This window comes from Lithobates pipiens, unplaced genomic scaffold (genome assembly GCF_037356315.1).
Source record: "Lithobates pipiens isolate NorthernLeopardFrog02 unplaced genomic scaffold, aLitPip1_a1.2 Scaffold_18, whole genome shotgun sequence".
Lineage (NCBI taxonomy): Eukaryota > Metazoa > Chordata > Amphibia > Anura > Ranidae > Lithobates > Lithobates pipiens.
In genome coordinates, this window is record NW_027507758.1 from 17,584,911 (window position 1) to 17,610,231 (window position 25,321).

The window sequence follows — 25,321 nt, forward strand, 5'->3', positions numbered from 1 at the left end:
ATCAGAGGGGGGGTTGGGGTTGGGGTCTTAGCCTGCCAGTTCTGCGCTACTAATCTCCTCGCCTGGTACAAACATCTCAACACTGATACCTTTGTAAGAGGCGAGATTCTACCTTCCTCCAGGCTTCCTAGAAGGCAAATCTTGGCCTCGGGTTTCAATGTAGTCTTAAAGATTTTATTTATCCTCTCCACTATTTCTATCCAATATCTAAATAACTTTGGACATTTCCACACCATATGGATAAGATCTCCTGTCGCCTTACATTTAGGGCATTCATTATTAGACTTCCTACCAAATGTAAAAAAAAATTTGGGGGGGTGTAATAAGCTCTATAAATAAAAAACAAATGGTAAACCCTCTGTGAGGGGGATATCGAAACCAGGCTTCCCTGTTCTAGTATCTTATCCCACTGTTCTAGGGTTATCGGCCCTATATCTCTCACCCACCCCATTCTGCTCTTTATAGAGTCCCTTTCCGCTCAGAGTTCTATCTCCCAGACTAGCATATAGCTTGGAAATTTAAACCTTTCATTGGACCAAGTTTAATTTATTTTTTTGGAGTAAATGAGTCTTTACCCATTCAATGGTTAACCACTTAAGCCGCGGACCAATTTGCAGCCAAAGGACCAAGCCCCTTTTTGCGATTCGGCACTGCGTCGCTTTAACTGACAATTGCACGGTCGTGCGACGTGGCTCCCAAACAAAATTGGCGTCCTTTTTTTTTTTTCCCCACAAATAGAACTTTCTTTTGGTGGTATTTGATCACCTCTGCGGTTTTTATTTATTGTTTTACTAATAATGGCGGCAATCAGCAATTTTATTTATTTTTATTGTGACTGCGATATTACAGCGGACACATCAGACATTTTTGGTACCATTGTCATTTATACAGCAATCAGTGCTATTTAAAGCGGGGTTCCACCCTAAAGTGGAACTTCCGCTGATCGGAACCCTCCCCCCCCCCCCCCCTCCGGTGTCACAATTGGCACCTTTCAGGGGGGAGGGGGGTGGAGATACCTGTCAAAGACAGGTATTTACACCCACTTCCGGGCATAGACTCCCATGGGAGTCTATGCCTCTTCCTGTCCTGCCGCGCTGTCTGCTGGGACACACACGGGTCCCAGAGACAGTGCGGACAATTCCTATTGCGCTGCGCGACTCGCGCATGCGCAGTAGGGAACCCGGGAAGTGAAGCTGATTCACTTCACTTCCTGATTCCCTCACCTAGAATGGTGGCGGCAGCAGCCGAGAGCCGAGCGATCGATCGACAGGTGAGTGTCCATTTATTAAAAGTCAGCAGCTGTAGTCGTTATAGCTGCTGGCTTTTAATATTTTTTTTTCCCCAGTACAGTCCCGCTTTAAATGCACTGATTCCTGTGTAAATGACACTGGCAGTGAAGGAGTTAACCACTAGGGGGCAGTGTAGGTGTTCTGTATGACGTGATGTGTGTGTTTCTTTTTTTTTTTTGTTTTTTTTTTTATTGTAGGGGGGGGGGGGCGTGGCGTGGCGTGGCGTGGCGTGGCGTGGCGTGGCGTGGCGTGGCGTGGCGTGGCGTGGCGTGGCGTGGCGTGGCGTGGCGTGGCATTTGACATCACTGATAATCCTTCAATCTAAAAGGGAACAGACTATTGGTGACAGCCACACAGGGAAGCACGGGCAGAGGTTTGTTTACAAGGACCTCTCCTCGTTCTTCTGTTCTGTGACCCGATCGCGGAACACCAGCCCACAGCTAGGCACTTAAAAAGCAACGTACAGGTACGTGCTTGTGCCCAGCTGTGCCATTCTGCCAACGTACATCGGCGTGAGGCGGTCCTTAAGAGGTTAAGGACCTAAATTTGGGCTTGTATTCCATGTCTACTCTGTAGATATTTATAGAACGCCTTACTTGAGATATTAAATTCTCGTCTCAAATCTTCAAATGGCTTCATAAGGTTGCCCTCGTAAAGCTGAATTAATCGGCAGATACCCTGCCTCATTCTCGAGGTCTTTCTATACCTGTTATTTCAGCTTTAAGTTTTTTATTATACCATAGAGGGGTATGTTCAGTTACCCCATTATATCCCATTAGTGCCTTTGTTGCCTGCCATACTCTACTCATTAAATCAACCGCTATGGATAAATGAGTCTGCTTCCAACATCTCTACTAATAAATTATGGGGGGCTCTCATTAACACCATTCTATTACTGGGGCTCTCCCCCCCTAGAATTCCACCGCCCACCAAGTGCTGGAGCTGGGCTGACCAGAAATATAGTCTCGGATGTGGTATCGCCAACCCTCCCTCTCTAAGCCCCTGTACACACGGTCGGAGATCTCCACAACCAAATCCGTCGGATTTTGCCCGTCGGATCTTGTCCGAAACTGTTGCATACACACGGTCAGACAAAGTTGGCGAAAAATCCGATCTTTCAGAACGTGATGACGTAATTTCGTTACGATGGGACTACGTTCAGGCTAGTAGCCAATAGCTTTGATGTAGGAATTTGATCTGAGCATGCGTGGCACTTGGTCCGATCAAAATTCTCTACACATGATCGGAGTATGTCCGATCGAACCAGTTGGTCGGGAAATATTTCCAACATGTTGGAAAATTGGGTCCGACGGATATTCCGACGGAATCAGTCCGATGCATAGCACGCACAGTCGGATTATCGGACGACACGGTCCGATAGGACACATTCCGACAGATTCTCCGACCGTGTGTACAAGGGCTAACAGGGAGCTGCATTGTCTGACAACTAATCTGGGCTTGGCCCTTCTTTCAAATTAAATCCCTAAATGGGTATTCAATCTCCGTAAACCATTTCTGGCTAATCCAGATTGGAGAGTTATACAGCATTTGCGGGAGCCAAATCATCTTAATTAGATTGCAGCGCCCTGCCACGGAAAGAGGGAGGTGACACCAAATATCCACCATTTTGTTTAAATTTCAACAATAATGGTACTAAATTATCGTTGTTATAGCGATTTACATCTCTTGAGATCCAAACGCCCAAATATTTTCACTTAGTTACCACAACCAGGGAGGGGATTACCTCCCTGGTTGATCACCAAACAAGGCCAATGGTAGTAAGGCTGACTTGTTCCAATTAATAACCAGGCCAGAGTGTTGTCCGAACTCCCCCACCATACGTATCACAGTATTAAGTGAAGAATTGAAGGAATATCTCCAATGACAAACAAGACGTCGTCAGCAAACAGGGCAATTTTGTCTTCTTTTAACTGGCGTCCGGAATCCCTGGATATCCAAAATGTGATCTCGTCATGATCGCCAGGGGTTCCATTGCCAGAACAAACAAGAGGGGAAACAGGGGACATCCTTGTCTCGCCCCTCTCTCCAGCTGGAATGTCTCAGAATATTCACTCCCAATCCTAATTTTTGCTCTAGCCTCATTATAGAGCAATTTTACACATTTAATAAAAAAGGGACCAAAGCCAAATCGCTCCAGCACCAACCATAGATAGTCCCATTCCAAACTGTCAACCCTCGACGCAGTTTACTGTTAATCCGCATCTCTTCTAATTTTAGTGAATGGTGTCTTTTCCCTTGCACGGAAAAGTTTGATCCCTATTGTGGGGTCACCAGTACGGTATTTGTATATAGAAATCATATCCACATATCCCCTCTCGTTCTCTCTGGAGAAGAGACGAGAAGTTCAATGCTTGCAGTCTTTCCCCAGAGCTGAGATCCTGCTTTTATTAGTTTTGCCTTTGGACTATCTTCAGTTCCAGTACATCCTTCCTGAGGACTGGTGCCCAGAACTGGACAGCATACTCCAGTTGTGGCCGGGCCAGAGTCTTGTAGAGCAGGAGAATTATCTTTTTCTCTCTGGAGTGAATCCCCTTTAATGCGTGCCGATATTCTGTTGGCCTTGCTTGCAGCAGCTTGGCATTGCATGCCATTGCTTAGCCTATCATCTACTAGGACCCTCAGGTCCTTTGCTAGATCCCCCCAGAGGTTCTCTCCCCCCTACCTAGTAGATTGCATTCATATTTATGGCACCCAAATGCATTATTTTAAATGTTTTAAACATTAAATCTAATTTTCCATGTAGTTGTCCACCCCATTAATTTGTTCAGCTCTTGCAAGGTTTCCACATCCTGCAGAGAAGTTATTGCCCTGCTTAGCTTAGTATCATCTGCAAATACAGAGATTGAACTGTTTATCCCATCCTCCAGATCCTTTATCAATAAATTGAACTAGGATTGTTCCCAGGACAGAACTGTGGGGGATCCCACTTTCCACAACTACACAGCTACATCCCTTTGCCACATACATGGAAACACTCTGTGACTTGTCAGTTAATCTATGGGCCGCATCGCCGAGCTTCTGGCTTCAGTCTCTCCAGCGGGCACATTATCTTTGCTAATCTTGAGCCTATTGAGGCTTTTTGCTTATTTTGAGTGAAACCCTTTGTATATGAGAATTGAGGCACCTACAGATTTGTGCAACCCGTTCTTTCTTTACACAGAAGATTGGGAAGGGTGGACCAAAAGGGAAGTAGTCATGGCCAAATACCAGTCTGGGACAAAGCCACACAAACCAATGACAGGCATTTGTGTGGAATGGTCCCAATACATCTATCTTTAATATCTCAGAATTATCAACTTACCACCCAACTGTCAGGTCACCTTGAGGCGAGGTGACAGGTGCACACCGTAGGGATCAGGAGTGCACCGCAAGGTTGTGGACCCTACGGCTGACTGCTGCAGACGGGGGACAGATCCCACTGGGGTTAGAGCGTAAGATTCCCTGGGGCGCGGAGTCTAAGAGTCAGCAGGTGTTCACCAGCACCTCTAGTGGTGAGGATGGACTTGGCTGCAACTGGCTCCAGGTCGCGACCCCCCAGGGTCCCCCAGCTCACACCCACAGTAGGCAACAGGAGGATAGGGATGGTGAGGGACAAAGCCAAGGTCGGGGCCACAAGCAGACAAGAATAGTCGGGTACACGCCAAAAGGTCAGGATCACAGGCAAACAGGGATAGTCAAGACACGCCAAAGTCGGTAATGGAAAACAGAAGCAGAGCACACGGCAGGAAACAGGAAGCTAACACACAAAGGAATACACAATGGTTGATCAGCATTGTAAAACAATCTACAAAGTGAATAAGTATATCATAAGATAAATCCATCCACCAATAGACAAAACAGCGCGTGTTACTCTGTTTGCAACAAAATATTGTTATAGTGCAATCTTATATTATAGGGTTAACATATATGTATACACTAGTCACACATAAATAAATATTTAGTGTGCAAATCATTAGGCTTGTGCAATTCGTTTCGTAACGAATCGAAATTCGGCCGAATTTTGCATCTTTCGGACATTCGGATGCATCCGAATGTTCGAATAAAAATATAAGAAAATTACAACGAATACGAAAGAAATATAACGAATGAATTCGAATGAATTCGACATGATTCGAAATTATTTCAACTGCATTCGAAATGATTTCAACATGATTCGACATTATTTCAATCGCATTCGAAAATATTTTGTGACCCGACTTTAGGGCCATGTATCTCGGGGTCACTTGGTGCTAGACACTTCAAATTTGGATATGTTGTAGTGTTAGTATTATTGTTTGCATACCAAATTTGGGGTTTCTAGCTATAAGTGACCCCGAGATATGTGGCCCCAAAATCGGGTCGCAAAATGTTATTAGTTATTATAGCAGAGAATGACATTTTGCGACCCGATTTTGGGGCCACATATCTCGGGGTCACTTATAGCTAGAAACCCCAGATTTGGTATGCAGACACAATAATACTAGCAGTACAACATATCCAAATTTGGAGTTTCTAGCACCAAGTGACCCCGAGATACATGGCCCTAAATTCGGGTCACAAAATATTTTCGAATGTGGTTGAAATAATGTCGAATCATGTTGAAATCATTTCGAATCCGGTAGAAATATTTTCGAATTTGGTTGAAATATTTTCGAATGTGGCCGATTTTTCGAATTCGGTAGAAAACTAAACGAAATCCGAAAACGAACTTAAGGAAGTTAACGAATGTAACTAAACAAAATTAATGAATTAACGAATTAAAACGAAACGAAACTAAACGAATTTTTTCCTTTTGCACATGTCTACAAATCATTCATGAGAACTGTCCTTGCATCCGGTTTGTGATGTTCATCAACTCTCACTTAGTGATTAAACCGCACAAGTGTAAAAAAAGTTCTCTGCCACAGTTCATAAAATGTATACTGTATAGCCCTTCCTTAGCGAGACTACACTTCCACACGTGTAATACTGTGCCCACAAATCACTGGGGGGATATGTGAAAAACTGAAAACCCCCTTTGGTTTTGTTCTTACCAGATCCACCTGGTTTCACAAGCCTTTAGAAATCACTCTTTATCGGTGCTTCAAGCCGGATTCCATCCACATCATAGACTCCAGGTGTTCAGAATCTCGGAAAAGGGTAATTACAAAAAGCACACATAGCGTAATTCCGTCTCACATAAAAAAACTATTTATTTGAATGAAAAAGTATTGCACTCACAAACAAAAAAAAAATCTTTAAAAGCATTGGTTCATTCTGCATGCATAGTTCTTTACGATAATCAAGATCAGGAAGAATATTATTATCCGCCGCTACAGGTTGCTACTATGAGATAGCTCACGGTTTTAACTGCACGTCTTCCTTCCCTCCTGTCAGTCTCACTATGCCAGTGATGTATGCTTCCATTGAACATTGTATCACAAACCGGATGCAAGGACAGTTCTCATGAATGATTTGCACACTTATGATTTATTTATGTGTGACTAGTGTATACATATATGTTAACCCTATAATATAAGATTGCACTATAACAATATTTTGTTGCAAACAGAGTAACACGCGCTGTTTTGTCTATTGGTGGATGGATTTATCTTATGATATACTTATTCACTTTGTAGATTGTTTTACATTTGTGGTGGTTTTAAGTTTAAAGCCTTTTTAATACAGCTGCTATATTAAAATATTCCACAGCCCCCAGCCAAAAAGCACGCTATTTAGTGCAAGTGCCTTATATTGTTCAGCTAACGGGCGGGTGTTCTCTGTAACAAAAGTGATTATCTTGGGTTGATCAGCATTGATGGCCTGCAGTGCACAGGTTAATATAGGGCTCCCTGCTAGGGCCTGGGGTGGAGCCATGCTTAGAGGAGAGGTTATAAAAACCACCAGGTGGAAGTGGCTGACTTCTTAGTCTGAAGACATGAGGGAAGGTAACCAAACACAGGAAGATCACTGCATAACCATGACAGTACCCTCCCTCTTACGAGGCCTCCCCCTCCCCCGCCTGGGTCCAGGCTTAAAGGGAAACTCCAGATGGAACCTCCTTAACAGACAGAGAGCAAAGACCTCAGATGCAGTGATCCAAGACCTCTCCTCAGGACCCAACCCTTTCCAAAGTACGAGGTACTGAAGAATGCCTTTACGGAGCCGGGAATCCAAAACTTGACTAACCTCGTATTTTAGATTATCCTCAGAGACCGAAACAGAGGTAGGGAGAGGACGAGAGGACTTGAGGACTAAAGGCTTTTTAGGAATGGGTAAGGGCATGAGAAGATCAGGAGTCTGAGCAGGGTCCCCCACACCCTTAAAGATGAGCTGGGCATCCATAACAGGACCACCAGACTGGGCAGAGGTCAGTGGATCCCTGAGGTCAAGTTGGTTAGAAAGTGACATGTCACAAGAGTCAAGCTGGGTAGCTGCAACACAAACAGAATGCAGAGAACCCTGAGAAAAAGATTGAAAACCCCACCTGGCAGAATGAGGAAGTCTATCCAAAGGATGGATTGAACCTCTTAAACGGGTTTGAATGGACATTGTAGCAGTAGGGTGAGGCCAGGTCACGAAGGTGCTGAACAAAAAGCAGGAAGCTCATTGGGCATGGGCTGGACTGGCATAACTGGTGCAGAGGCCGGCTGAATAGTATTGTCAGGTGTAGCGACCATCTCAATCGCATCACAGGGCATAGCAACTGTGGAACTTGCAGACAAGTTAGCCTGGCTGTGCGTCCAAGGGAGATTAGGGACAGGCAAAGGTAAATGGCCATGCAAACTGGAGTGAATGATCGACTCAGGTTGATAGGTGGGCTCCTCATCCAGAGTACCACATGACCTAGAGAGTGCACCAGTCCGATTATTGTAGGACGCATCCCAGAGATCGCTATATACAGTGGGAAGAGCAGAAGATACTGGGATGGTGGTAGCAGGAAATTTCTCTTTTGAGGTACCCTTGAGTAGGCAGGAAGAGGAACAGGAGGAACCCCAAGCCAGGATCTGTCCAGCAGACCAGTCGACGTGTGGAGAATGGAGACGTAACCAAGGAAGACTTAATACAGTGATGGCGAACCTTGGCACCCCAGATGTTTTGGAACTACATTTCCCATGATGCTCCACTATACTGCAAAGTGCAAAAGCATCGTGGGAAATGTAGTTCCAAAACATCTAGGGTGCCAAGGTTCGCCATCACTGACCTAATATGATAGGAGATGAAGCCTTAGGTAAGGCAAGGAAGGATATCCACTCCTGGTGGAGTGTCCCTACTGACATCTTAACAGGAAGAGTCTGGAAGCGGATAGGGCCCCCTGGGAGAACAGTGCCATCAATTGCCAAGACCATCAATGGCGTTGTAAGGGGCAAAAGGGTAAGTCTCATGGAGGATGCAGTTTCCCAATCCATGAAATTGGCAGCGGCTCCGAAATCCAGATATGCTGAGACCGAACGAGAGGAAGCACCAACATGAAGCAACACGGAAAGGAGAAGACGAGAAGGTGAAGGTGATATTTCAGGGTCTAATACTCCACTTTCCAGATGTATTAGCCCTGAGCGTTTTTCCGGACGAAGAGAACAAGTATCACGGAAATGACCTTTGGCCCCACAATAGAGGCATAGGCCCAGAGTTCTGCGCCTAGCACGTTCTTCGGGAGATAACTTTGTCCGGCCCAACTGCATAGGTTCCTCAGCAGGCAGGGGTGCTCCTCGGATCGAAGAGAAGGGACTGGGGGCTCAGACTGCCTAAAGAATGGGGAGTGCTGGCGTCTTTTTTCCAGGGTCCTCTCCTGAAAGCGAATATCGATCTGGTTACACAAGGTGATGACACTGTCCAGATCAGCAGGAAGGGATCTTCCTGCTAATTCATCCTTCACTCTATCAGAGAGGCCATGTAAAAAGGTTGCAACTAGGGCCTCATTATTCCAGCTCAATTCAGCTGTGAGGATACGGAACTGAAGAGCATACTGTCCCACAGACGCAGACTCTTGACGGAGATGTAAAAGAGCGCTAGCCGCTGAGGAGACACGACCCCGTTCCTCGAAGATATTCCGAAAAAGTTTCAAGAAATCAGACAGGCTAAAAACCACTGGATCATTCAGTTCCCACAGAGGGGCGGCCCAAGCTAGCGCCTCGCCGGACAGGAGGGATATGATATATGCAACTTTTGCCCGATCAAACAGGACGTTTTGGAGCTGAAGTTCAAAATTAATTGTACACTGGCTAAGGAACCCCCTGCAAGCCTTGGAGTCCCCAGAGAAACGGACCGGAGCTGGTAGTTGTAATGAATGTGTGGCTGTGACTGATGCGATAGGTGCAGCGGCAGATAGCGGTTGAGGTTGTTGAACCGGGGGTCCTAATGAGGCCTGAACCTGTTCAACACGGGATGCCAAATCCTGAAGGAATCGCATCACCTGGGTCTGATGCGATTCTTGGGTCTCAAGTCGCCGAACGAAGCTCTGCAATGGATCATCTGCAGGAAGCGGCACGTCAGCCAGGTCCATGGCTGATCAAACTATCAGGTCACCTTGAGGCGGGGTGACAGGTGCACACTGTAAGGATCAGGAGTGCACCGCAAGGTTTTGGACCCTACGGCTGACTGCTGCAGACGGGGGACAGATCCCACTGGGGTTAGAGCATAAGATTCCCTGGGGCGCGGAGTCTAAGAGCCAGCAGGTGTTCACCAGCGCCTCTAGTGGTGAGGATGGACTTGGCTGCAACTGGCTCCAGGTCGCGACCCCCAGGGTCCCCCAGCTCACACCCACAGTAGGCCACAGGAGGATAGGGATGGTGAGGGACAAAGCCAAGGTCGGGGCCACAAGCAGACAAGAATAGTCGGGTACACACCAAAAGGTCAGGATCACAGGCAAACAGGGATAGTCAAGACACGCCAAAGTCGGTAACGGAAAACAGAAGCAGAGCACACGGCAGGAAACAGGAAGCTAACACACAAAGGAATACACAATGGTTGATGCGCATTGATGGCCTGCATTGCACAGGTTAATATAGGGCTCCCTGATAGGGCTTGGGGTGGAGCCATGCTTAGAGGAGAGGTTATAAAAACCACCAGGTGGAAGTGGCTGGCCTCTTAGTCTGAGGGAGAGTAAGCAAACACAGGAAGATCACTGCATAACCATGAGACCAACTTTTTGCTCTTCACCCCTGAGGAAAGTTTTCAGCAACTAGAAACGCGTCGGGTGCTGGGTCATCAGCATAGCGTATGATTAATATTTATTGGTTGTTTTTTTTTATGTAATTATGTGTTATTAACATTTTGCTACACCATTTGGGACATTATTTGCTTAGTGGTCCCTCTGGTTTTAATGTATTTATGTGTATCTTTTGTTCTGTATTTTGTTAATAAAATATTCATGTTTTTGATTTGTGTGTGGTGTTGGTGGTCACTTATAATCCCATTTATATAGGGGGATTTTTTTGTTCACTTTCCACAACGGACCATTCCGAGTACTCCCCATTTATCACCACCCTCTGAACTCGCCCCTGTAGCCAGTTTTCAATCTATGTACCCGCCCTACGGTCCATGCCGACAGACCTAAGTTTGTACCAGTGTTGCCAACCGCCATAGATTTACGGGCAGCCCCTAAATTTAACCCCTTTTCGGGCTGCCTGTTAAAGTCCGTTACGGCCATCGGTGCCTGTAAAAAAGATGTCCGCAAGCCGACCATGTAACTGCGCATGCCCCGTTCCAAAACCGGCCGGGGCTTGGGAAAGCTTGTACGCGTTTGGCTGGGCGGTGCATGCGCAGTAACATACTGCCTCACACTGAGAGTGTGTGTGGTGAGGAGAGCCGATCAGCGGCATCTCCTCGCAGGGGGCATCAAAGCAGGTAATCAGGGCCCCGATCACATTATAGTGCCAACAGTGTCACCTATCAGTGCCCACTATTGCCAGCAATCCGTGCTAATTAGTTATGCCAGTCAGTGCTGCCTATCAGTACCACCTATTAGTGCCCATCGGTGACCAAAACTGTGGCATATTGGTGTCTCCTCATCAGTGCCCATAAGTGCCCATACTATCTCCTTATTGGGTGTTCTGAGGCTGCAATTTGGATTTGTTCATTTACTTACCTTGGGTTTAGGTACTTTAGTCAATCTACCAGGATTTACCCCAATACCACCCTCTGAAATTTGTTCCACGCTGGCTATCTCTACATCTGTACACTACACCCCCCCCCCCCCCCCCCCCCCACACACAGCCTAGTGGGAGTGATTATGGGATGTCAGGGGAGGATTAGTGGGTGACAGGCAACTTTTATGGAATGGCGGGGGGTAATTATGGGTTGTCAAGGAAATAATATGGGATGTCAGGAGGGCGATAGGGAAATATAGAAGGATATCAAGAAGTTATTATAGGGTGTTAAAGAAATATTATAGTTTGTGAGGGGGTGAGTATGGTGTGTCAGGAAATTATTATGAGATGCCAGGGGGTGATTATGGATGACAAGCAATCATTAAGGGATGTCAGGGGGGTTAGTATGGGGTGTTTGGTAAATATAGGCAATCAGAGGGTGATACTCACATACAGTTGTGCTCAAACGTTTGCATCGCCCGGCAGAAATTGTGAAATTTTGTTTTATTATTTAGCTTCCCTGGCGTATGATTATGTCAGATTTTTGATGCTGAAAGCGGTACAATTATTTTGCATGGAAATCTGGCGGTTTATATTGTAGGCCTGTAATTCTTAGCCCTTGTACACACGGTCGAACATTCCGACAGAAAATGTCCGATCGGACCGTGTTGTCGGATAATCCGACCATGTGTGGGCTTCATCTGACTTTTTCCGTTGGAATGTCCGACCAACAAAGTTTGAGAGCTGGATATAAAATTTTCCGACAACATGATCCGATCGTTTGTAGAGAATTCCGATCGGACAAAGTGCCACGTATACTCAGATCAAATTCCTAGACCAAAGCTATTGGCTACTAGCCTGAACGTAGCCCCGTCGTAACTAAATAACGTCATCACGTTACGAACGATCTGACTTTCCGACAACTTTATCCGACCGTGTGTATGCAGCACCAGTTTTGGACAAAATCCGATGGATTTTGTTATCGGAATGTCCGACCGTGTGTACAAGAGCTTAGGAATAACTCACTTAAATCTGTCCAAACGAGAGTCTAGTAGACATCCCGGGTACGATAAAGTTTGAAACACAAAATCATCAGATGCTCAGATCTCTGCTTCTACTCTTACGCTGACGACACGCAACTTTATTTCCGGATCAATGGAAAAAAAGATCACCAACAACAACGTGAAAACTGCCTCAAATCAATAGAGGACTGGATGACCACCAACTCCCTCCAGCTGAACCAATCAAAGACAGAGCTTCTTATCTTACACCCAAATCATAAGCCCGCAACCAAAACCTCCTGGTCTCCACCAACCGTCTTTGGGCAGACTATCTCCACAAAGACCAAAGCCAAGAGTCTCGGGGTTATTTTAGACGCACAAATGTCAATGGATGCGCAAATAGGATCTGTAGTCAGTGGATCTCACCATCTGCTGCGCATGCTTCGCAGACTCATCCCTTTTATCCCAAAGAATGACAAAGCAGTGGTAGTTGGAACAATTATTAATTCACGACTGGACTACGCAAACTCGCTTTACATAGGATTACCACAATATCAACTTGCGCGATTATAACTGATCCAAAACACGGCGGCAAGGCTGATAACAGGAAAAAAACCCTGGGAATCCATTTCTCCTTCACTGAGGAGCTTACATTGGCTAACCGTAAAAAAATCGGATCACGTTCAAGACCCTTTGCCTCACCCACAAATGCGTGCATAGAGAAGCTCCGCAATACCTAATGGAGAAAATAAATCATTACACACCAAACCGCAGTCTTCGATCAGCCAACAAAAACCTCCTCCTCGTGCCCAAAGCCCGGTATAAATCCAAGGGGGATCGGAGATTCGCTGTCCAAGGGCCTCGGCTATGGAATGCTCTACCAATCAACATCCGCCTGGAAGAAAATCACCTGGCTTTTAGGAAAAAACTCAAGACCTTCCTCTTTTAGCAGATGATCAAAGCTCGCCACAGCGCCTAGAGGCGATTCAGTTCGCATTATGCGCTATACAAGTATTTCATTCATTCATTCATTCATAAATTATAATATAATAAATTAACTATAAATAATAACAAATAATAATATAAATATAATACATTTTATTCAATAAATTTTAGTCAACAATATAATCATCAAATCAAAATCACTGAATTTTCTTTTGGGCCGAACAAGGGTGCAATGTTAATAGTCATATTGCTTCAGTACACATCCCGCGTATGGTACATTTTAAAACATGGGACTTCACAAAGTCCAACGTCACAATCAGGACAATAGAACCTTGTTTCCTTTCGGATTTTCCTTCCAGTGTGTCAGGAACCATGAAACAGACAGACAGAAGAACAATCAAATCACACTTGTTTATTAATAAAAATAAAAAGGTAAATAAGAAAAAGTGTAGTCAAGCAAGCCAGACACCAGTAGCCAGATCAGGTAGTCAGCCAGTCCAAAGTTCATAAACCAGATTGGATAATCGGCCAGTCCAGACGTCAGGGATCCAAGGAGAGCTACTGCAAGCAAGATGGAAGCCAGGAGGGATGTCAGCAAGCCAGTCTTGAAACAACAGCAGGAGATGGTTACTAGTGATGTGACCAAGGCAAAGGCAAATGAAAAAGTGAGCAGGAAGGCTTTAAATAGGCAGGTCAGATGAGCATCATCGGGAACAGCTGGTAACTGTGGAAAGAGAAGAGAGCTGGCAATTAGCCGACAGCTGAGCGGCCAGCCCAGAGGAGGAAGGGCTAAGCCAGCCCTGACACAGTGTCATCATGCTTTGAGCAACAAACCACGCACATCTTTGTGGGTGCTGGCTTTTTTTCAGTTGGTGGGACGTGGTCCATGAAGTGACGACCAGTCAGGCGTTCCGAGTTGACAAGACCAGCAGCACGACGTCCACCTCTATTTACAGCTGTTGGTGGTTCAGAAAGATCAGTTCAGCAACTATCCAAAGTCAGCGTGAACCACAGGCATGTCACTTTTTTTTTTTTGTAGAATGAAGGCATTCCACAAGCATTGCTCAAGAAGATGCCTGAAGATCTTCCTATAATACTTTTTTTTGTTGTTTTCTCATTGCTGGATAAAATGCCATTGACTGGTCAGCACTGGCAACATCTCCCATGGTGTTGTTGTAGTCTATCACCACTTGTGGTTTCATGATGTCTTTCCAGACCTTTTGTGTGTACCATGACAGTGAAGGTGTTATGAATGGTACTCATTAGGCACACATCTTTTTTGTCACGCCATCGCAATGCCATCATTTTGCCTTTCTGCCAGGCAACCATTTTTCCTGTCTTGAGCTTCTTATTGCCGAAGATTGGTGGCATGTCATGCTGGTTAGCCCTAACGGTTCCATAGGCATCCGTTTTGTTATGTAGAAGGAACTCATAGCCCTTGTACACACGGTCGGAGAATCTGTCGGAATGAGTCTTATCGGACCGTGTCGTCAGATAATCCTACTGTGTGTGGTATGCATCGGACTGATTCCGTCCGAATCTCCATCCGACCCAATTTTCCAACATGTTGGAAATATTTCCCGACCAACTGGGCCAGACGGACCTAATCCAATCATGTGTAGAGCATTTTCATCGGACCAAGTGCCACGCATGCTCAGATCAAATTCCTACATCAAAGCTATTGGCTACTAGCCTGAACGTAGTCCCATCGTAACGAAATTACGTCATCACGTTCTGAAAGATCGGATTTTTCGCCAACTTGGCCCGACCGTGTGTATGCAACAGTTTCGGACACAATCCGTCGGACTAAATCCGACGGGCAAAATCCGACGGATTTGGTTGGCAAAATCTCCGACCGTGTGTACGTGGGCATAGAGTTCAGGAGATGTGTAAAAATTGTCTGTAGTTACACAATAGCCCTTATGTAGCAATGGCTCATTCAATGAAAGAACTGAAGATGTTGCCATTGCATGACTGTATTTTTGGTTGAATTTGGTTCCTTTCCCAGTGTATAGGACGGAATTCCAAATATAACCAGTGCTCGATTCACATAGCATGAAGGATTTAATGCCAAATCGTGCTCTCTGTGTATTCGGCTGAGCCTTTCCTTGTAAGCCATTAGACTTTTGTCTACGCTGATGTCTCTATCTGGCACATAGCTCTGTTGGAAATGTTTCTGAATCATTTGATATACCTCCCAAATCTTCTTGAGTTTGGGTGCAGGATGAGTAGTTTCATCAAATTCTTCATTGTTTTCAAAGTGCAAATACTTCATTATCAGGCAAAATTTGTACTCCGACATGACCATGTCAAAGAATGGAGTGGCTGGTAATTTATTGGTTGTCCAATATCACTTATGCAGGGGTTTCCCCACCACTCCCTGAAGAATTATTAGGCCCAGAAATTTCCAAATGTCCTCTTTGGTCACTGGTTCCCACTTTCTGCTCCTTGAAAACCTCTGAGGCGTAGCAGCTTGTTGCTCCAAGTAGCAGGGCTGGTGCAAGGATTTTTGCCACCCTAGGTGAAACCTCATTTTGCCACCCCATTGGCTCCACCCCTGACCCCATCCACTTTGCCCTGCCCATTTGAGAGGAGTCGGCGCTATACAGCAAGCATCGGCTCTGCTTCCTCTAGCACTGGCTCCAGTGCTGCGCAGCGGCCTGAGACTGAGTTAGTTACACGCTGCCTCCTGCAGACCATGCAGGCGTGGAGGGAAATCAGCGGGCCAGGCACCCCTAGGCAGCAGTGCGCCCTAGGCGGCTGCCTAGTTTGCCTAGTGGTAGCACCGGCCCTGCATGGTACCGGTTTGTCTCCGTAACAATTTTTTTCAATAACCTCATCGGTCAAAAATAGTTAGAAGGTATGCCAAGGGGTTGTCATCTTCAACATCCACTTTCATACCAGGTGCTACAGTAAATGGGAATCTTGGGGGCGCTGCTTGATCCGTACCACAGTCAATAGAGCACCAAGTACGCACATCACTGAGGTCAGTCGCAGGATTGTCACTGAAATCACTTACTGTGTCTGATGACGAACTTCCCCATGAAGCGCTATCACTCAATTCTGCAAGTGATTCTGTATGGATATCGCGGTTTTCCAGCACGTCATACACCGCTTTAGAGGTAGAGGCTCGCTTTTTTGATGCCATGGTCGCTCTCCAGTTTCCAGGCAGAAAGTACAGTAAAACTGCAGGCAAGGGCACTGGACAAAGCACTGGGGGGGGCAAACCGAGGTCAGTTTATTTTATACAGTAATGTAATCCAATAAGATTACAATGTATTGTGTGGGTTGGGACTTACACTTTTTGAATCTGCCTGCCGGTTCCACTCCCCTGCGTCGCAACGCTCGCAGGGAAGGGAAGCTGGAACACACAGAGGATCAGTCAGAGAATCCGGCCGCCGTACACAGCGGGAGTACATCGCGGGATCCCGGGGACAACGTAAGTAACCTCTTCCAGGATCCAGCGATGCAGTCCCGAGTGTGGCTCGGGGTTACCGCTAATGCCACGTACAGACGACCGGACTTTTCGACGGACCTAGTCTGAACGTCTTCTCAACGGGCTTTCGGCAGAGTCCCGATGGACTTTCCGAATGAACGGACTTGGACACACACAATCACACCAAAGTCCGACGGATTTGAACGTGATGATGCACGACCGGACTAGAATAAGGAAGTTCATAGCCAGTAGCCAATAGCTGCCCTAGCGTTGGTTTTTGTCCGTCGGACTAGCATACACACGAGCAGATTTCTCTATAGCAACTGGGTCTGGCGGAGTTCCGGTGAAAAAATTTTAAACATGTTTCTATTTCTAAAGTCCGTCAGATTTTTTGGACAGCAAAGGTCCGATGGAGCCCACATACGATCGAATTGTCTGATGGATTCGTTCTGTCGGACCTTTGCTGTTGAAAAGTTTGGTCGTGTGTACGCGGCATTGTGGTACTGAATTTTCACCCCGAGCCACACTTGGGAATACCGCCAAGGAGGTTAAGGATAGTGATCATATGAAGCCATTTATTATCACATAGTTGTTCGGTTCCTTTTTAAATCATAATAACAGAAATCCGAATGTGTAAAAAGTGAAAAACCGTGCTAAATAACATCTGTCCCTACAAACAAACTTAAAGCGGAGTTCCACCCAAAAGTGCGAATTCCACTTTAAGCACATTTGGCGTGTCATTTTTTTTGGGGGGGGGAGGAGTGGGTGACTACTTTAGAGAGGGACTTCCTGTCCCACTTCCTCCTTCCCTCCACGGGCCACCTAGGCAACTCCTCCTCTCCCCTAGGTGGTCCCTCTCTCTCGGCAACCTTCTGGGACACGTGACAGGTCCCAGAAGACTGCCTGTCCACTGGGAGAGCGCAGCGCGGCTCGCCTGCCTGTAAAGCCGCAAGCTGTCATGGCCGGGTGCCCATTAGACATGTGCAAAAGGAAAAAATTTGTTTAGTTTCGTTTCCTTTTAATTAGTTAATTCATTAATTTCGTTTAGTTATATTCGTTAACTTCCTTAAATTCGTTTTCGGATTTCGTTTAGTTTTCTACCGAATTCGAAAAATCGGCCACATTCGAAAATATTTCAACGAAATTCGAAAATATTTCTACCGGATTCAAAATGATTTCAACGTGATTCAACATTATTTCAACTGCATTCGAAAATATTTTGTGACCCGACTTTAGGGCCATGTATCTCGGGGTCACTTGGTGCTAGACACTTCAAATTTGGATATGTTGTAGTGCTAGTAATATTGTGTTTGCATACCAAATTTGGGATTTCTAGCTATAAGTGACCCCGAGATATGTGGCCCCAAAATCGGGTCGCAAAATGTCATTCTCTGCTCTAATAACTAATAACATTTTGGGGCCACATATCTCGGGGTCACTTATAGCTAGAAACCCCAAATTTGGTATGCAAACACAATAATACTAGCACTACAACATATCCATATTTGAAGTGTCTAGCACCAAGTGACCCCGAGATACATGGCCCTAAAGTCGGGTCACAAAATATTTTTGAATGCGGTTGAAATAATGTCGATTCATGTTGAAATCATTTCGAATGCAGTTGAAATAATGTCGAATCATGTCGAATTCATTCGTTATATTTCTTTCGTATTCGTTTTAATTTGTTATTTTTTTATTCGGACATTCGGATGCATCCGAATGTCTGAAAGATGCAAAATTCGGCCGAATTTCGATTCGTTACGAAACGAATTGCACAAGCCTAGTGCCCACAGTTCCAATGGATGCGGCGAGGAGAGGGAGAGGAGCGGGACTCCCTGCGACTGCATCGCTGGACCGTGGAACAGGTCTGTTTATTAAAAGTCAGCAGCTAAACTTAAACCTTAAAAAAAAAAAAAAGCCTGGAACTCCGCTTTAAAGAGGAAGTAAACCCTGATGGGTTTACTTCCTCTTTTTTTCCCTGCAAAGGTAAAGCATAATGGACTACTATGCATCGCATAGTAGCTCATTATGTGTCACTTACCTGACACAGGAGCCAGCGAAGTCGCCGCTGATCCCTGTAGTCCGCCGCATCCATGTTGCTGGTGGCGTCTCGCAGCTCCGACGAATCACAGCGGCGAAGCCGCGATGACGTCACTCCCGCGCATGCGCACGGGAGTCGCGTCTCGCAGCTCCGCCGCTGCCACTCGGCGAAGCCGCGATGACGTCACTCCCGCGCATGCGCACGGGAGTCGACAAATTAGGCAAATCCATTCATGGATTTGCCGCATTTAGTGCGCCTGCGCGCCGCTGTCTACGGCGCATGCGCCGTAGACAGCGGTGCCCATTTTCGGGCAAATATCTCCTAAACCATATAGGTTTAGGAGATATTGCTTGGACCTACAGGTAAGCCTTAATCTAGGCTTACCTGTAGGTCCAAGTTGTTTGGAAGGGTTTACTTCCTCTTTAAGCAGCAATTTTGTGCAACACAATAACAAAGTAAGAAAAACAAAATTGCGCTAATATTATGAAAGTCCATAGATGTGACCAAATGAATGATTCAAATGTACAAAAAGTCCACATTTTAATGTGATAAAGTGAATAATTCCACGATTGTGTCCATCATCCATCACCAATAGTGTCACAGTGAATCCACCACCAGCTGTAGAAACTGCTTTACCAGCTCCAGTTGACCCCTTGGACCCCTATGGCTTAAAATACAGCTGGGGCCTTTCTCCACATCATGGGGTCACTCCACTTCTCCCAGTGGTACTCAAGGGATTCGGTAGGAAATGGACACCGGAAAGAAACCAGAGGCTCCAAATAGTGTAAAATCCTTAGGTTCATTTATATGAAAAATCTCGCTTGCAGCAATAAAAGCCTGGAGGTGGTGACGTCAGCAAATCGAGATGCTGACATTACCACCTCTTTAATGTCCCGACGGACGGGTTGTTTGGTATGTGCCGGCCGGCATGCCAAACTCCAGACTTTTATTGTTGTAAGGGAGAATTTTCATACAAATAAACCTAAGGATTTTACACTATTTGGAGCCTCTGGTTTCTTTCCGGTGTCCATTTCCTACCGAATCCCTTGAGTACCACTGGGAGAAGTGGAGTGACCCCATGATGCGGAGAAAGGCCCCGGCTTGGTTTTAAGCCATAGGCGTTCACCTACCCCCTGTAACAAGGGGTCAACTGGAGCTGGTAAGCAGTTTCGACAGCTGGTGGTGGATTCACTGTGACACTATTGGTGATGGATGATGGACATTACCATGAAATTATTCACTTTATCACATTAAATGTGGACTTTTTGTACATTTGAATCATTCATTTGGTCACATATATGGACCTTTAGGCGGTCACCAAACTGGAGCTGGTAAGCAGAAATCCAAATGTCCCTGATGAAAAGTTCCCCTCCCCTGGAATGATTGGCCTTGGTAGAGACACACAAGGTGACACTCACAGGTTCAAATGACAATTAAGGGTTCATTTCCCACATCTGTGTTTTTTTAAATTGCAGTTAGTATCTGTGTATAAATAGTCAATGAATTTGTTATCTCTCACTGGATGCACTGAGCAGGCTAAATACTAAGCCATGGGGATCAGAACAGAACTATCAAAAGACCCGTGTAACAAGGTAATGGAACTTTATAAAGATGGAAAATGATATTAAAACATATCCGAAGCCTTGAATATGCCAGTCAGTACTGTTCAATCCTTTTATTAGGAAGTGAAAAATTCAGGGATCTCTTGATACCAAGCCAAGGTCAGGTAGACCAAGAAAGATTACAGCCACAACTACCAGAATAATTGTTCGGGAAACAAAGAAAAACCCCCACAGGTAACCTCTGAAGAATTTTCTTTCCTTTTCATTGGGTTAATATGAAATTGTTTAAATGAATTATTTCATTATTAACACTTAAAGTGGAACTAAACCCTCTTCTCCTTTACAGCCACAGAAGCTGCCATCTTCGCTTCTGTTTGATCTACAGCTGCCGCAGTCCTGCACAAGTGATCAGTTAGGACCCAAGCCATGATTTGACATTTGAAGACAGTTAAGCTGGTTAAAAGCACAAGCAACTGTGACAATTATCCTTCACAGCATGCTTTGAATAGAACTATTTTGGGAAACCGTTAAACGAGTTTGTTTAGTTCCGCATTAAAGCCAGGAGATAATCAGTATTTGGAGCCTATCATTACTCACAGAAGAGATACGCCTATAGGTGTTCAGAATTGCCCTGGATTGAAAGCGGGCTATTCTGCTGGCTGAAGTCCTGGAGGTGTGACACGGAGAGATCCACGTCTTATCTGTGTATTTAGATAGGACAGCAGCCAGGATTGTATGACCTTACCGGTGTGCCTGGGTGACATGGTGACCTTGCGGTGAGTACAGGTGTAGAATCCTCCAACCTGGCACCTTCGGGGTTCCTCAGGCCAAGGGTTAACCTAAGCCCTAATAGTGTGGTATTTTCCAAATATAATGGGTATAAATACTGGTTTATGGTCCTGATATACTGGCGTATAAATATTGGAATAGGTTCCTAATATACCAGGGGTATAAATACTGTGACATTTCCCTCATATGCTGGAGTGTAAATACTGAAGTATGTTCATGATATACTGAGATATATACTATATAAACAGAATATTCCTGATACACGTGGGTATGAATATTCATTTATGTTAGTCATCTACTGGTTTATAGATAAGGTATGTTCCTGATATACTTGGGTATAGATACTCAGATATGTTCTTGATGTACATGGGTATGGATACTCCCGTATATTCCTGATATACTTGGGTATAGATACTCAGTTATGTTCCAGATATATTTGGGTATGGATACTCATATATGTTCCTGATATACTTGGTTATAGATACTAAAGTATGTTCCTAATATACTTGGGTTTGGATACTAAAATATGTTCCTGATATACTTAAGTATGTACAGTATACTCAGGTATGTTCCTACTATACTTGTTTATGGATACTAAGGTATGTTCCTGATATACTTGGGTATAGATACTCAGCTAAGTTCCTGATCTACTTGTGTATGGATACTCAAGTACATTCCTGATATACTTGGGTATGTATACTAAGGTATGTTCCTATAATACTTGTTTATGGATACTTAGGTATGTTCCTGCTATACTTGTGTATAGATAATAAGGTATAATCCTGGCATACTTGGGTATGGATACTAAGGTATGTTCCTGATATACTTTGGTATATATACTCCAATATGTTCCTAATATACTTGGGTATGGATACTAAGGTATGTTCCTGCTGTACTTGGATATGCATACTAAGGTTTGTTCCTACTACACGTGTTTAGAGATATTAAGGTATGTTCCTGATATACTTGGGTATAGATATTCAGGTATGTTCCTGATATACTTGGGTATGGATACTAAGGTATGTTCCTACTATACTTGTTTATGAATACTAAGGTATGTTCCTGATATATTTGGGTATAGATAGTAAGGTATGTTCCTAATATATTTGGGTATAGATACTCAGGTATGTCCCTGATATACTTGGGTATAAATACTTAGGTATGTTCCTGATTTATTTAGATTATATTGTAGAGCATTACATAAACTGTTGGCGCTATATAAATCCTGTATAATAATAATATGCATATTAAGGTGTGTTTCCGATATACTTAGGTAAATAATACTAAAGGTGTGGTCACACATGTGTGTTTTCTGATGCAATTTAAGAGTGTGAATTCACATGACAAGTAAAATAGAATGTGTTCCTATTAAAGCGGAGGTCCACCCTAAAGTGGACCTTCCGCTCGTTGGAATCCTCCCCCCCTCCAGCGCCACAATTGGCACCTTTCAGGGGGGAGGGGGGTGCAGGTACCTGTACAGTACAGGTATCTGCACCCACTTCCGGCGTAGATTCTGCAGAAGGTACGCCCCTTTCCGCATAATCTATGCCCCTTTCCGAAAGTCCCCCGCTGCCTGCTGGGAAACACACGGATCCCAGAGACAGCGGGGACTATCCTTATTGCGCAGCGCGACTCGCACATGCGCAGTAGGGAACCGGGAAATGAAGCTGAAAGGCTCCACTTCCTGATTCCCATACCCAAGATGGCGGCGGCAGCACCCGAGAGCCGATCGAGAGATCGGCTTTGGGTGCGGACATCGCGGGCGCGCTGGGCGGGTAAGTGTCATTATTTTAAAAGTCAGCAGCTGCAAAAAAAAAAAAACGGCGGAACTCCCGGCGGACTCCCACTTTAAGGGCATTTGGATAGATGCGGTGTAATCAAAATGGCCAAAGGTTCCAATGCCAAAGCAAAGAGGGAGGGAGACAGGGGGCAACCCTGCCAAGTCTAAGTCCTGTCAAGGGGATGGACCCAGAGACCTTGTCATTCGTAAGTATATGAGTATGGGGTGCTCAATAGAGCTTAGCCAACCACTTGAAGAATCCAGCTCCATAACCAAATCTCCACATCACCACCCAAAGGAATCCCCACTCAACAGAGCCAAACACCTTCTCAGCATCTAAGGAGGCAATGATTCTTGTGCCACCATTGGTATGGGAAGTAGAGAGTAGGTTGAGAAATAGTTGCCGGATATTTATGTCAGTGCCCTTCCCGGACATATATTCAGTCTGGTCAACCTAAACAAGGTCTTCGAGGACGAGTACCAAGAATGTTAGCCAACATTTTTGCATCAACATTGAGCAAGGAGATTGGCCTAGAGGAGGCACAATCTTCAGGATTCCTTGCCCAGGTATGGGTACCAACACAATAACTGCTTCTACAATAGACTCGGGCAGGGAATCTAGGGAGGAAATTTGGCCAAAAAGAGAAGTGAGCCTAGGCACCAGCAAGTCCTCATACAAAGAATAAAACAGCAGACCTACAAAGAACAAGAACAGCTTGCAGCTTAAAGTGGAAGTAAACCCATCGATTTAAACAGTTTAAAAAAAAAAGGCATGCCGGGAATGCTAACTGCACATTGGCTGTGCTTTCAGCCAAACTATCAAACCATCCAATGGCTGATGTCATAACGAATCACATGTGCAGCACCATAGCAGTTGAAGATTAAACATAGGCAAAGATGGCAGCTTCCTTGGCTGAAAACGATAGGGGAGTTTCCTTCCACTTTAAAGGTCCACTTGAAGAACCTTATGCCTGAAGTTGACTTAAGAAGATTCAGAAACGTCCGCCTGGTAAAACCCTTTGAAAACCCGAGAAACAGGCCTAGTGCCGAAAAAACCTAAGAGGCACTCATGGCCCTGGTGGAGTGGGCTATGACTGAAAGGGGGGGGGGGGGCTGACCCTTTGACCTTAAGCTTACACAATGGTCTGTCTGAGCCACCCAGAAATGCTGGAACTAGAAGCCAAAGTGCCCTTCCCAGCTCATGTGGAAAGACAAAAAAATAATTTGTCTTGGGGAATGAACAAATGTCAGAGAGATATACTCAACAGTAAAGAGAAATGTTCCTCTGAAGGACTGGAGATGGGCACAAAGAGGGAAGGACAATGTCATGATTAAGGTAAAATGCAGAGACCACCTTGGAAAGGAAGGTAGGTCTAAGCCTACCTTCCAGTGGATGGTGTCAGTAGGTCAGTAGGGCAGTGGACAGTGTCAGTAGGGCAGTGGATGGTATCAGTAGAGCAGTGGATTTGCCAGTAGGACGGTGTCAGTAGAGCAGTGGATGTGTCAGTAGGACGATGTCAGTAGGGCAGTGGATGTATCAGTAGGGTAGAGGTTGGTGCCAGTAAGGCAGTGGATGGTGTCAGTAGAGCAGTGGACGCGTCAAAGCATAGGCATGGGTCGAACGGACGCCTGTTCGTTTCGCACGAGAACTTTGGAATATTGCAAAAGTACGGACCCGATTAATGAACCCCATTAAAGTCAATGGGACCCGAACGTCAAAAATCAAAAGTGCCCAATTTAAAGGCTTATATGCAAGTAATTGGGCATACAATGGTTATAGGGATCTGGGTCCTGCCTTCAGGGACATGTGACGGCCCAAAAAATGACATTTTCCCTGCAAGCTGCCTTTATTTTGCTCAGCAACAGCTGGGGAGACAGTATGTATGATGAGGCCACAATGTAGTGCACTGAGAACAAGATGAGAGATTTTTTTGGATACATTCTGGTGTCAATTTGACTTTGCATATCATTGTAAAAAATTGCATAGATTTGCACCTATCAAACAGGTGCAGAAAAATTGGTCTCTGACTCTTTGGGTGTCCCGTAACCCTATAGAGATGCTCTTGATGAAGGAAAACAAATTGCAATGATATGCACCTGTCAAACAGGGGCTGAAAAATTGGTCTTTGGGTGTTAATTGTGCCCATGAAACCTATACCAAAAACATTTTTCCAGATGAATGATCAAAGCTAGGCAGCCTCAAAGTCCTGAAGAGATTCCAGATCCCAAAAAGACTTCATCAGTGACATCTGCATGAGTGGCTTCATTGCTGCTAATCCAGGACTGATTCATTTTTATGAAAGTCAAATGGTCCACTGAGTCTGTGGACAGACACATTCTATGATCAGTAACGAAACCTGAATGCCCGTTCGGAAAGCACGCTGGATGCAGGGCAGCCCAACAACTCAATA

General features: G+C 45.1%; 1 protein-coding gene across 1 annotated transcript in view; it reads left to right on the plus strand.

Annotated features, from left to right (window-relative positions):
• The first annotated feature begins 21,088 nt into the window (after nucleotides 1–21,088).
• Nucleotides 21,089–25,321, plus strand: part of SLC35B2 (solute carrier family 35 member B2) — a 45,266-nt gene continuing 41,033 nt past the window's right edge. Inside the window, exon 1 of the mRNA XM_077485403.1 lies at nucleotides 21,089–21,117. Within this exon, the coding sequence (XP_077341529.1) occupies nucleotides 21,104–21,117 (14 nt within the window). The 5' untranslated portion in view covers nucleotides 21,089–21,103. The remainder of the gene's footprint in view (nucleotides 21,118–25,321) is intronic.